This window comes from Pteronotus mesoamericanus, unplaced genomic scaffold (genome assembly GCF_021234165.1).
Source record: "Pteronotus mesoamericanus isolate MK-2021 breed Mesoamerican mustached bat unplaced genomic scaffold, CSHL_Meso_final contig_56, whole genome shotgun sequence".
NCBI lineage: Eukaryota > Metazoa > Chordata > Mammalia > Chiroptera > Mormoopidae > Pteronotus > Pteronotus mesoamericanus.
Genome location: NW_026555201.1, coordinates 20618181 through 20632005, shown reverse-complemented (window position 1 = coordinate 20632005; position 13825 = coordinate 20618181). Strand labels below are relative to the sequence as shown.

At 36.4% G+C, this 13825-nt stretch overlaps 2 protein-coding genes across 5 annotated transcripts in view; one reads left to right on the top strand and one right to left on the bottom strand.

The window, feature by feature from the left end:
- PPFIA2 (PTPRF interacting protein alpha 2) overlaps window positions 1–6201 on the top strand; it is a 446295-nt gene extending 440094 nt beyond the window's left edge. For 3 of the 4 annotated variants that reach the window (XM_054580163.1, XM_054580167.1, XM_054580166.1), the window contains 3 exons: window positions 1378–1537; window positions 2701–2792; window positions 4842–6201. In XM_054580163.1, coding sequence (XP_054436138.1) covers window positions 1378–1537; window positions 2701–2759 — 219 coding nt within the window. In that variant the 3' untranslated portion in view covers window positions 2760–2792; window positions 4842–6201. The remainder of the gene's footprint in view (window positions 1–1377; window positions 1538–2700; window positions 2793–4841) is intronic. The other variant, XM_054580164.1, reaches the window with a different exon arrangement.
- Window positions 6202–6922: 721 nt separating this feature from the next.
- Window positions 6923–13825, bottom strand: part of ACSS3 (acyl-CoA synthetase short chain family member 3) — a 168910-nt gene continuing 162007 nt past the window's right edge. The window contains exons 14-16 of the mRNA XM_054580162.1: window positions 10450–10549; window positions 10190–10365; window positions 6923–9054 (exon numbers count right to left, since the gene is read on the bottom strand). Coding sequence (XP_054436137.1) covers window positions 8986–9054; window positions 10190–10365; window positions 10450–10549 — 345 coding nt within the window. The 3' untranslated portion in view covers window positions 6923–8985. The remainder of the gene's footprint in view (window positions 9055–10189; window positions 10366–10449; window positions 10550–13825) is intronic.

The following is a 13825-nucleotide window of genomic DNA, read 5'->3' as shown; positions in this document are numbered from 1 at the left end:
GCTTCCATTAACTTTCTGAAGTAAGTCTATGTTGAATGAGCAGAAGAAAGGAATCGTGATTTAAATTCTTAAATCCCTGGCTTGCTTTTGAGCCCTGAACTCATTCGTTGTAGGAATTGTGTATCCTTACAATGTAAGGCAGTGATGTGTAGAGGCTGAAGAATGTTTACGTTTATGGAACAGCTTCTCCAAGAATCAAGAAGTCAGAGAGGCCGCACTGGTGGAATTTTGCTTCTTTTGTGCATCAATAAACATTTGGAGATCTAAGCAACGTAAAAAACCAACAGTTGAGGAGTAGCAGACATTTTTTAAACTATAAAATGTCTACCAAATCTGAACAAAATTTAGATATTGATAATAAGAATTCTAAGAGAACAGCGGAGAGATGTAATTACATAAATTATTTTATTTTTCCCAGAGTGACTTTGTGTGTTACTTAAATTAGCAGTCTATGAAGAATCCCATATAGTGTTCCTTACTGGTAACAGTGATAAATTTACACTGAATATCAATAGTCCTGTAGGCTAAAATGAGGTTACCTGAGTTAGTAGGGGGAACTACACATACTGAGGGCATAGACACTCCTTCCCTGGATGGGAGATTTAGTAATATAAAAAAGTAAGGTCTACATAGAATGATTAATGTTTTCCTTAGAATTAGATACAAAGAATAATATTAATTGAATATTAAATTACCTATTGCTGGTTATCAACGTAGAGAAAATAATTGTATCTGTGCAGGTACATTGTGTATACCAGGAGTGGCAAAAATTTTACCAATATGTAATAGAATCAGCAGCCAGAGTTACATTGTGCATTTAGTGGCATGTAAAGAGCATGTAGGCATTAAAAAGATAGTGTCCAGACTGCACACATTTTTCAACAAATTAAAAGTTAATTCTGTATCGGCTAAAATCTAGCATGTGACAAATGGTGTTTCTTACACAGACTAAAGGTTATAGTATCACACATGAGCCAGACTATATGAAATATAGGTTCCCTGGAACATTGCTCTTGTATATGTAAAAGCAAAATTAATGAAATGGCTATCTGAGTGTACGAGCCAATATTTTTTCCACCAAGTGTATTATCTTACACCATAAAACCAGTCCACATAAAGTGCAACAGAGCGTCCTCAATAAATACCTTTTGGAAAAAAAGTTGAGAGTTTTATTTTAGATTTTCAAAGGTGTTGACTAGTATAGATGACAAACCTTAGATTTGAAAACTTTTTAATGAAAACATTTATTTCAAGCTTCGTGCATTTTCCTTTTGTCCTCCATAGAACTCTCAAAATAAAGCATAATATTCTGTGTGTATACTTTACAGGCTGAATGTAAATAATCAATGCTACATGTTTTTAACTCTCTACTGGCAGAGTGATGACAAGAATTTCAGGCGGGGGTCGACCTGGAGAAGGCAGTTTCCTGCCCGTGAAGTGCATGGAATCAGCATGATGCCTGGGTCCTCGGAAACACTGCCAGCCGGGTTTAGGTTAACCACCACATCTGGGCAGTCGAGGAAAATGACAACGGATGGTACAGAAGTTTTGCATTTCTGCTTATAAAGTGAAAAGCTTGTTGAGCAAATGCTAGCATCGTTCTCGGACCTTGCATAGCTTTTGGGGATTGTTTTCTTAAGTTGGTTTGCTCTGCTTGAAGTTTACTTTGCTTTCATCAGACCCGGACTCTTTCGAAAATGCTAATGCATGAATTCATGGCACTTTATTCACATTTTTAAAATGATTTATAATATTCTGAGGACAATATTGGCTAATGTCCACATCTAGGAACAGTGACAAACATCTGCATGCTTTGTGTTTCTTTACTCTTCTATACCTAAAGTAAATAATTCCTTTAGTTAGAAGTAGTAAACAGAAATGAACTCCACTCTCGTCCCACATGTTTGAATATTTCAAGTTTCATACTTCATCTGAGAAACTCAGACTCATCAGATATCCCCAGCTTTGACCAAGCTAGTAGGCCTTAAATAAACAAGCACAACCATGAGAAGAGAATTAAGCAAACACAAAACCAACAGTAATTTTCCAGTGAGCATTTCCTTCTGTGGACATTAGACTTGTGCTATGTACTTCACAAAGGAAGCCAGCCATTCTCGGGGAGAGACAATTAGACATGGCAGTCACAAAGTTATTTCTGTCTGGCAAACCTTTAAAAAACAAATAGCCCACTCTCTTTATTAAGACAATCACCTAGAATCATTCTTTTCAAGTTTACAGTTACCATGGCCCTTATAATTCTGATATAAACTGTGGTCTTTGATTTACATTTCTTCTAACTTGTTAATATTATGAAACATGCTAGCAAAATTTATGAGGCATTTAACATGATTAAAATTAGTGCAGAAGCTCATCAAATACTCAGAAGGGAAAAGATCCACCCTACTTAATTCTCCAAGAGCAACCTTTGCTTCAAAACCAGAAGCACCCTGGGGAGCTGCTCTTGTTACATATTTCACCTGAGGAGGAACCACAGCTCCAAAGCCCAGCTGAATCACACTGGAATAAGTTTTCATTAGTAACTTGGTCTAGAGAAAAGGAGTATGAGTGACTTACATCTGAGAGAAAGAATGCCTACTAAGATGTTCAGGATCCCTTCATGCAGGGAAAATAAATCTTTCTCATCTGAAATTTTGTACTCCATCATCCAAGTCCCTCTAAAGCCCTTTTCTCCATTTGCAGTTGCTTCTTCAAGGCTGCAGAGGTTAGACAACTCCACTGTTCGCACATACTCATGTTGACCAGCCACTCAAAGGAGGCAGCACTGACTTGCTGTGAGTAGTTTTCCTTGGCTGACAAAGAAACAAATGCCCACAAAAATGGAACCTACATAGACCAGTAAATATACACCATACTCTTCGGTATGGCCTAGCAGTACAGAAGTGAGATAACCCCTTTGAATTGCTAGAGGGTAGAAAGGAATCTTTGTTTTAACTTTAATGTAGGATTTCCTATCACCACCCGTCAGCTGACGTTGAAGGTCTGTCTGGTGGAGGCCTGTGACTACCTTAGTGCATGCCAGCAGGTTGCTATCATAGTCTTCTACTTTCAGTAACATTTTAGAGTGATGCACGTAGCAATAGTTATTGATGAGAGAGTTTGACACTTGCAGAATAACACACTTTTAAGTGAGTATTTTATATAGAGGAAGCTGAAATCAGAGAGTGGTTTTCAGAGTCAGAGAGTGGCAGAGATGGAAAATGATTTGGAGGTGATTTTATATTTTAAAAAAGGTATAACTGAAAATTTTGAACTTTTAAGATGTAGTTTTTCATCAACATGATATATAATTGTTGAGAATAAATATGAATTTTAAGTATCTTGGGCTTATCGCATGGGAAAGTTAAATTACTTTGTAAGAATAGCAGACAGGGCTAACAGAAAACCTTGATACATAACCATAAGATACAAGGCATTTCTATTCACAGAAATACTAGTTGATGGAACTGACTTCCAAATCCATACCAAAACTGAGTTTTATTGGCAGTCTTAGTAAACCTGTGGTTTCCTACATTATAAATGTCAAGTGCTCATAAAACATTTTTTAACCTAAAACCATGCTTTACCAAAAACACTTTACTATCTACAGTGAATTAATATTTTGGAAAAATGCTTTTTAGAGCAGTAATTAGAACAAAACGTGTGCACAGAGAAGCAAAGAGGAAGCAGTTATAGGCAGAGGAACAGCTCATCTTGTGCTGTTTATTCATTGCCTTGAACTAAAAGCACCACACACTGTATGGTTGGTCTTTGGGGCCTAATGTGGGAGCTGGTGTGCTGCCTGCCTCACTGAGGTCACTATTTGAAGTTGCCGATGATAAAACAAAAAACCTTCAGATGTGAGATTTAATTTCAGAATCTAAAACCCTAGTATTAAAATTTTAATTACGGCATACAATTTGGCATCTAATTAGGCATGATCTAAAGTATACAATAATTTGGCTAATTTGGCTAAACAAGAGGCTTTCCAAAGTGCTGTTTGTAATAGCTTCTACACATAACATGATAATTTTCCCAGAAATGAATACTTCACTATCTTACAAATGACTATATAATATGCTGGGTAGTACTTGCTTCTAAGCTCTTGACTGATGGGTGGAATAACTGTAACTATTTGCAATCTGTATTTTGTGCATGGCATTCAAGTTGATATTTCCTAGTTTTTACCATTAGTTGGGAGAAAGGTATTTATTTATCATCAGTTAATCTAGGACAACCAATTTTTATTTTGATGAAACATTAGCACTTTCATTATTAAAGTAATTAAAAACAAATTTATTATTTATTTTGTGTCAGGAAAATTGTGAACTTTTCCTAAATAAATTATGACAAAAAAAATGGATGATGTCTCATCACTGACTCAGAGTCTTTAAAATGTCATTTATTGTCATTATGTTTTGTTGCAATTAAACTAAAGTATCTTTATAAGAGTTCTAAAATATATGAGCCAGAGTACAAATCTAGTCTATGGGTTAGGTCAGCTACACCCAGTTTGATGAATGACAAAGCCATACATTTTTCCAAAGAACTGCTAACATTTTCTGTTAACACCTTTTTGAAAGTATTACTGCCATACTTCCCACAGAATTGAGCAAGTATTATTTATTAACGTTGCCTGCACAAAATTGGAGAAGAGCAAATGTTCATTACGTACACCTGTTGGCTACATCCTAGCTGATACCCTATTCATTCTCTCGGGACAGGAGGAGGCAGGCTGCATGCAGGGACACCGGGGGAGGGGGGGCGGGGCGGGGGCGCGCAGTGGGTGGATTTCCCCGCCTGGGACCGTACACTGAACTAATGCTGTCCATTAAATATTCTAGATGTCGTCTTTTCAGTCTACCCTACCTAAAGTGCTCTACCATCGAAGATGAGCAGCGGACACCTTTGTGAGGACCGAATTCTAAGGGAATAACCACAAGTAATGGTTTATTAAATTGAAAATGTGATTTTGGGGGAAGTCACATATTAAGTTTGATTAGTTTACGACAATTGTAAGAAAATGCTTAAGTCATTTGAATAATAAACATCATCCACATCATAAATTCTGTACAAGAGATGCTTTTATGAAATGGAGCCACTTGTTTTTCATGTTTTATTGTAATATACTAGGCTTTTATGTATTACTGTGTATGTATTTCTTTTTAAATGTGTAAGTCTTATGTAAATGGATATAAATATGATTTTTTAAAAAATAAAATATATGGTTCATGGAGTCTCTAGTGCAAACATTTGACAATACCCAGTACTGTTTGTATTTTACCATTCCACCATTTTTACAGTTTTTGAATTATAACAGTCAAATTGATGTTTCTTGGAAGCATGTTTCATGCCTCCACATTTCACCTTCAAGTCTGTCAATACTTAAAGCTGAAAACCTGCCTCTGATCATGTAAAAAAGAATGATTTAACCTGGAACTGGAGCCAAAAACAGACCTTTAAAGGCAATCAGGGACGTCCTCTATCCTTAGAAATAGCACTGTGATGGCTCGATCTCCTTTTCAATACAAAACAAAGCCAAACTGTTTACAAGAGTCAAAACAATTATTTAAAAAAATTTATAAAGAAAAAAACCATTATCTTCTCTTGTTACCTGTGGACCAATAAAAAAGAAATTCTTTGCTAAGAACCACATGCTCATTCAAATATCTTGAACCGCCAGCCAGCACTGTTCAGTGAACATCGCCACTGCAGAGTCTGAGCTCGTTTCCACCGGAAGAAAACAAAACCCCCAAGCCCCTCCCTTTTGTCCGTGTAACAGGGCAATAGCCGGACTCCTGTCTAATGTTATAAGCTTTTAGCCAAGATAGCCTTGTTTTGACTTCCCTGAAGTCAATCTTATCAGAGGAAATAAACGAGAGACAGAACGATTAACATATATAGTGTATAAAGTATAGAAGAGTAATTTCTTCCCTGTGGCTTTATTTGGTGGTGTTACTGTTGTTTATTCTTTGTTTATATGGGAGATTTCAAAGTAAAACCTATTTAAAGATACATTTATCTAATTGCTGATTTTCTGCTGTTTGATCTTATGAAGCGCAAGACCTGTCATTAGTAATTTCTTTTTTGTATTTAATTTGCTATGTTTGCACGTACATTACATTTGTTTTGATGTCTATTTTTGTTTAAACAGATTCAGTCAAAAGGTAATGGTAACAGAAACCCTCTCCATTGTCAATAAAAAAAAAAGAATACTTCCAGTTCTTTGTTTAAGCTTTGTTTTCTGGTCACATAAAGTTTAACAATTTACTTAGAATTGTTCTTTTAGGGACTTTCTTCAAAAGTGGGCCGGCCACAAGGGGGAGTACTAAACTTCCTTATGAGAGTGATTTTAAATTTTCCGGAAACGTTGCCTGGACGGGAACAATGGGAAAGAGCTTCTGCAGCTCATCCGAACATGGGGATGTTGACTTACAAAAGTGAAATATAATTAGAAACTATGATATTATAACAATATAAACTAGATTTGCGTCTACTCATACAAGATAGAGATCACCAGCAAGAAATATTAATCATTTATAATAGACTCAAATATACAGGGATAAAAAAAGATCCAGCTACTTGTCTCAAAAAAGCATAAAATACTCTTTAATGTATAGGATAATATCTGCCAGATTCTAAAGTCCATTTAATCCATTTAAAAATCCATTTAATGGCCATTTATCAACACTATGAATTTTCACATTTTTAATGATCAAAGTCTTTTCAAATACAACTTTATATAAATCAAGATGCTTTTTAAATGTAAAACAGGTCTTGCTTGCATATACTCAATATATTTTCATGAGCAAAATAACTCAATTAATTGAAAAACTATAAATTGTAAAAGAAAATATTTATATTTTTTTCCAATGCCTTACAGTAAAAAAAAAAAAGGAAATATGAAAGAGAATCATAGAGAATTTATTCCAGCAGACTTAAATATGATTGGATTTTTAGTAATATTATATTGTTATTTTTAAATATACATTTCATTTGGAACATTTTAGGTACTATGTAGTAAAAGTGCTTTATGATAAAAATATTAAAATAGGAAATTCCTTTTTTCTTCCAAAATTGAAACAATCTGACGGCTTCAGTGTCTCTCTTGCCCCACCCACATTTATCAATATGAAAGTAACAGTACTTTCTCTGACCCTGCAAAGGAGATAAATTTCCTCAATTAGATACAAGAAAAAGCCACTTTCCCAGTTTCGTGCATTGTTTTCTTCTCACTCAACTGGAAAGCAACTCAAGTCTGCTTGGTGAAGTGTCCCCTTTACGTGTGATTACCAGGAAAAATGCGCAAGAGGACCAAAGATGTACCTTTACACATTTCTTGCATCTGTACAATATACCTTGAGGTTATACCTTGCAAATAATACATTTTCAGATGAAGAATTTGTCATTTCAAATTAATTGAATTTTATATGAAAATGTAAGGTAAAAAAATTAAATGCTAAGACATGGAAAATGGATTATTTGTTAAGATTACAGATGGGATAGCAGATTAAATGTACCCAAATAGAAGCTATAGTTTTAAGGAACCCAAGAGCTTCAAAGTCTAAACGGAGTGTCTATCTAGTTGGTTTAATTCAGATTATTAAAATAATCAACAAAGAACAAGTAGGATGACTATATTGTTTCCAGGTGTAACAATCAGGAAGCCAACTTAAGCAAATAGGAATTTACTTGAAGTCATTGATATTATAGTTTATGATCCAAATAAAACTCACATTTTCAAAATGTCTTTACACAGTTTGTAAGCAATTTTTATAAAACAAGTAAGTAAATAAGCTCTTAATCTATTATTTCTAACATATTTTTTAAGTACCCAGATTATTATGTTAGGACAGCTGCTCTTGAGACTAATATTCCTGATGGACTGAAGGATTAAGGAGTATTTCAGCACCATTGAAGACTCAATGGGCATGGCATATTGTTGTGTGTAAATGTATTCTTTGTTGACTGATAACATGCCCAATCCTATGTAAACCAAATAATTATCTGCAACTCTCTAGTCTGGTTAATTGGCGCATTACCATAAGCTTATTAAGAAAGACTCATTTTCAATTTTTTAAAAAATAATTCTCAATAGTTTTATAGAAGCTTAAATGGAACAATGTACTTGGATGTCACAATATTGTTTTAGTGGGTTATTTAAAATGAGAAATTTTACATAAAAATCTGGATTTGTTTGTTTGTTTCTCTTAGCATAATGTAAAAGCTTTACATTTCTTCCTGAAGAGCTTTCTTAGCCAGCCCACCTCCTTTCTACATCATTTTCTTGTTTCCTTAAGAAGCTGGAATCATTGAGAGCAGTCAGCTAAGAACAGAGACAGGAGGAGGGGCTCCAGGAACCCTCCTCTCCATGACCGAGAGAAAGGACAGGGGCCTGTGTTCTGCTACAGGCAGGCAATTCCCCTTGACCAAATAACAAATGAGCTGACCACAGAGCTGTACCCTGGCAGTCAGTCTTCCCTCAGGAAATGACTAACCGGGCCCTCCTACCTAGAAATCATCTAATTAGATGATGACCATGCATGCGGGCATCTCAAAAATATTAGAAAACATGGCAAATTTCCGTAAGAAAAATTACAATTATTTTCTAACTGTAACTTGAGTTTTAGGTTTTGGGCCAACGCTGCAGATTTCTGTTTTTAGGAAGTGGCTCTATATTAATGTCACTTTCAATTAAAATGCTTTTTCTGGGAGGGGGAGTATACTTTTTAAAAATCATACATTAATTTTTCTAAAATTAAAATGCTGGACAACCTATAATGAGTCATGTTACAGATAACTGATAGCAATGCTAACTGGTTCTAATCAAACAGAAGGCGCAGATCTTTCACTAGTCTTCCAGTGTGTTTTTTTAGACCAAGCTTCACAATTCACATTTCATTTTTCTAGTAATTTCTATTTAAATATTTATTCCTGGGATGTAATTCAAAAAAACTTGACTTCAATAAGAAAAATCGACTCAAAAAGTCATGATGCCTGCTTCAGCACTTCCTCTATGTGCCTGAAAATGCTGGGGTCTTCAATTGTAGGCGTTATCTGGAACAGGAGAAAAAGGGAGAGACATGTGAACGCACCTCCTTGAAGCTCTTTCACCCTCTCTGTGATTAAATCATTATATGCAATGTTGTGTTCCCCATTATCTTATAATACTCATATGGAAATATTCAAAAATAGGAATCTTTGAACCTAAGATTTTAAAATGTATTAATATCTACAGTTTCCAGGGTGATAACATAAACTGTTCCATTAGCAAAACTATTGGTCCTCAGTACTACTTTCTCCAGAATTCCTGTTACGGGGCTTTCAATGTGCCTCTATAGAAAGAAAATAAATATATTTTTTTTTGCATTTGCTCATACAACTACTCTACTATAAAAATATGTATACCTATGCATGTATAACTTACAAATTTTAAAAAATATATATGCTTGGATCAGCCTAAAATTTCCTAAAATAATTTTAACTCAATACAATTAGCATATGTATCAATTAGAAGAGTTTAAACATGTATAGCCAACCTCCATTACTTGCTTTCTCACTAATAGCTACTAATGACTACAATGAAGGAAAATGTACTTTTAATTCAATAAGGTTGAGTTTCCACCAGTGTGCTTGAATTTAACTGACATATTTGCTAATAGTAAGAATATTTTCACACATGAATTCTTGTATTCTCAAAGCATATGGTTTTGATTAATCTTTGTTTTTCCAAAACCTTTGTTCCTACAGAAAGAGTGACTATGCAACTTCTCACCATTTTAAAAAAATTCTATGATATGTGTTGTAGGGGTACAATTCAATGCTTGAGAACCATTTTTAAAAGCTTTGCTGAAACATTGAAAGAAAAAAGAAACCAACAGAGTCAAGAGGGAAGCGGGGGGCGGGGAAAGGGAAGGGAAGGGTCAAGTCAAGGAACATGTATAAAGGACCCCTGGACAAAGCCAGAGTGGGGAAGGACTGAGGGAGGGAGGTGGGGGAGGGGGCAGGGAAAAGTGGTGGCGGGAAGGTGGAGACAAATGTATTTGAACAATAAAAAAATAAATCGATAAACAAATAAACAAAATATTTTCATTTATATACAAAAAAATAAAAAAATAAAAGCTTTGCTGATGTCAATGAAATGGAGAAAAACCTTTTCAGAACCCAGCATTAAACATCCTTAAAAATTTACCTTGTAAGGCTTGCCATTGACAAGGGCAGACAAAGCTGACCGGGGAATTTTGCCAGATCTAGTTTTGGGTAACTGTTTGACAAAAACTGCGCTTCGAAAAGCAGCCACAGGGCCAATGCTCTGTCTAACATGTTTCACAATTTCTTCCAAAACTTGTTCCTCAGTTGTATTTATACCTAGAGAGAAAGTTCAGATGGTAAGCACTGAATTAATCTTAATCATTCAGGGCCCAAACAGTCAGGGAGGACAGCTCTTCTCACCTTTTCTCAACACGCAGAGGGCTAGGGGGACATGGCCTTTCAAAGGATCTTCTTTGCCAACAACAGCACAGTCAGCAACAGTGCCATGGGAAAGGACCGACTGTAAGAAGGAAAATCACTCATTAATGTGTATGTGTAAGTTATTTTAATTGGGAAAATAAGTACATGTCAGAGAACTCAAAAAACCCACAGCTACTAATTCACGATTCACATTATTACTACAGGGGTGAATGGTTAGGATCCCCACTGTAGTCACTCACCAAAGGCCGACAGTAATTAAGACAAATTGCTTAGGGTACCTGGAAAGTAAGGGAATAGTTTCTTCATCTCAATCATCATTGATGAAGTCAGGGAGAATACGCAGTGGACACTACATGTAAGCAGGTTGCAACAGACCTCTGAAAATAGATGGCCTCATGCTGCTGGCTACCATAAGCACACCTACAGGAGGAGTCCATGGCAGCCCCATGACGAAATACATAGTGATTTTATTTTTGCAACTGTTATTAAGCAAAGAATAGAGTATTTCTTTTCTTGAGTGACCATCCAACCAGAGAGGACAAAGTAATACATATATTTCAGTGACTACAAATCTCTTATGGCTAGAGAAGAGAGCGAACAGCATGCCAACAGCTCACTGGGCAGTTCTCAATTCTTCTTCTAGTCATTCATTCAGCACGTATTTATTAACTACTCCCTGGCTCCCAACCACTGCACTAGGCTCAATGGAGCAAAAATAGGCTGAGCACTCTCTCATGGTGCTTATACTCTAGTGGGGGAGAGCAATATGAATAACTAGTCATAAATATTTAATTATGATAAATGTCTAAATATAAAACTGGTAAGGGCTTTGAGAAAATAACTTGGGTTTTGGTATGTGAAATAGAGCAAAAGTAACAAATTTGGCAGAAGGATATTGATCTCAGAGAAGGCTTCCCTTAGGAAATAGCAATAAGCTCAGGTCTAAAGGATTCGTAGACAGCGATTAAGCAAAGAGGAGAGAGCCCTGCCGAAGAACTGCACATGTACATTCACACCTGAGGGAAACAGTGTGGCTGGGAAGCAGGGCCAGAGTGAGGACGGAGAGCTGCAGAAGGAGAGGCTGTGCAAAAGGTGCCCAACTGTTATTTTAGCAGCACCGGGAAGGTAATAAATCACTTCCAGCAGCTGAGGAAGAGATGCAAGATCAAATGGATTTTTTAAATTAACTTTATTTTTTAGAGTAGTTTTAGATTCGTAGAAAATTGAGCTGAAGTAAAAAAGTTCCCACATACCTTCTCCCAGTTTATAAACAGCCTTCTCCACCATCAAGACCCCTCACTGCAGTTGTGTATTTGTTACAACTGATGAACCAACATTGACACATCATGAACACCGTAGCCCATAGTTTACTTTAGAGTTCACTCTTGGTATTGTACATTTTATGTGTTTTAGGACATGTAGCCACCATTATAACATTTTACAGAATAGCTTCATTGCCCTAAATATCCCCTGTGCTCTGCCTATTCATCCGTCACTCCCCGCTAACCTCTGGCAATCCATGATCTTTTTACTGTCTCCTGAGTCCTTTTCCAGAACACTATAGAGCCTTCTCAGATGGGCTTTTTTCACTTCAAAGTGGATTTGAAAAACACAAACTTGTCTCATAGTGGAGAATACAGGGAGGATACTTAGGAGCAAGTATCAGAGCTTGTGCACTGAAACCACAGGAGAGGCTACTATAGTGGACTAAGGAAATGGTAGTGGGAGTGAAAATTACAGAGTTTATTTAGAAGTAAAATGGAAACAATTTGATGATAAATTGGATATGGAGCATGGAGAAGGCAGAAGCATTAATAATGATTCTGTGTGTTTGGTTGAGCAGGTGGTTGGATAGTGGAATCATTTTCTAAGTAAGAAAGTGCTAGCGAGGGCTAGGTTTGAGAAGAAAGAGCACGTAATATGTCCTGGAGATGTTTTATTGAAGTACCCTTGAAACATCTGAGTGAATGCAGTCGGAGCTGGGGAGAGTCTCAATCTAGAGACATGTATTTGGATGCCATTAATGTATACAGGCTAATGAAGGCTGTGGATGTGGATGAGATTAGGAAAAGCAATGAGAAGAGTGAGAGCCTTAAGGAACTCCAACAGTGAACGGCTACATGAAGAAGCAGCAGCTGGTAAACTAGACACAACCAGACAGGTAGGAGAAAAATAAACAGAGCCTGGGGCATTTCACTTTCAAGTCCCATACTTTGCATGAAGAAATTTTTTTCCTTTTGATTAAGCCAAGCTGAAAATGAATGTCCTCTCTTCTGAACTCCTGGAAAACTCAATGAACTGCTGGAATGTTTGGTACAAACACAGTGTACTACCTCACATGGCCCTAATTAAACATACAAATCAACATTTCTCCTATATCCTATTGTTAGCGTCCACTCAAGTATTGAGTTGTAAGGGTTCTCATCCACATAGCTTTTTACTTCTACAGGGCTGAAGGTAGGATGTGTTAAATAAATAATTTTTTAGTATATGTTTTATTAATTTCACTGCTAAGGTAAAGATGTCCAGCCCGTGCTGGAGTGGCTCAGTGGAGTGGGCATCATTCCAGGAATCAAAAGGTCGTCAGTTTGTTTCCTGGTCAGAGCACATGCCTGGGTTGCGGGCCAGGTCCCCGAATGAGGGTGCGCGAGAGGCAACTGATCGACGTTTCTCTTGCACATTGATGTTTCTCTCCCTCGCTTTCTCCCTCCCTTCTCCTCTCGCTAAAAGTAAATAAAAATCTTTTTAAAAAATGACATCCATGCCCTCTTTCCATTAGTCGGGGCTGACTAAAAGCTTCTTCGAGATGAACACTATACCAGCCATGCAATGCTACGTTCTCCCACTGTGTCAGTCTGAGCTCTCAAAATGCTCCCAACAGCTTTGCCATCTGTTAAGGTCTTATTTACTTTTTAGGTCCGTGCGTTAGGAGTAGAAACAAATTTTACAGCCAAAAATTTGTTTTGGTAGTTAGTACAGTCAGTCACCATTTCATGGAAGAGAATATATACTTTGTCTTAGTAGATGGGATATAGATGGGATAGTCTCAACCCTACAATTCTGATTTACTATTCTCATTTTAGTGAGTAGAGATAAACTCTTTTACCTGGCTAACCAGAGTTATAATTGTCAAAAAGCATTTATTAAAGTATTCACTGGTGCCATAAGCCTCTATACCTGAGTTTTTGAATGCCAAGATATCAGTTCAAATCACTGTAAAAAAAAAAGTCATTCATGCAGATGTTTTGTCATCTAACCAATGTGAGTGTAATTTAAACTAAATTAAACATCAAAACTTCCAGTTTGCTGTTCTTTCATTTTGCTATTTTAAGTTCACCATGTTTTCATCCTCAGT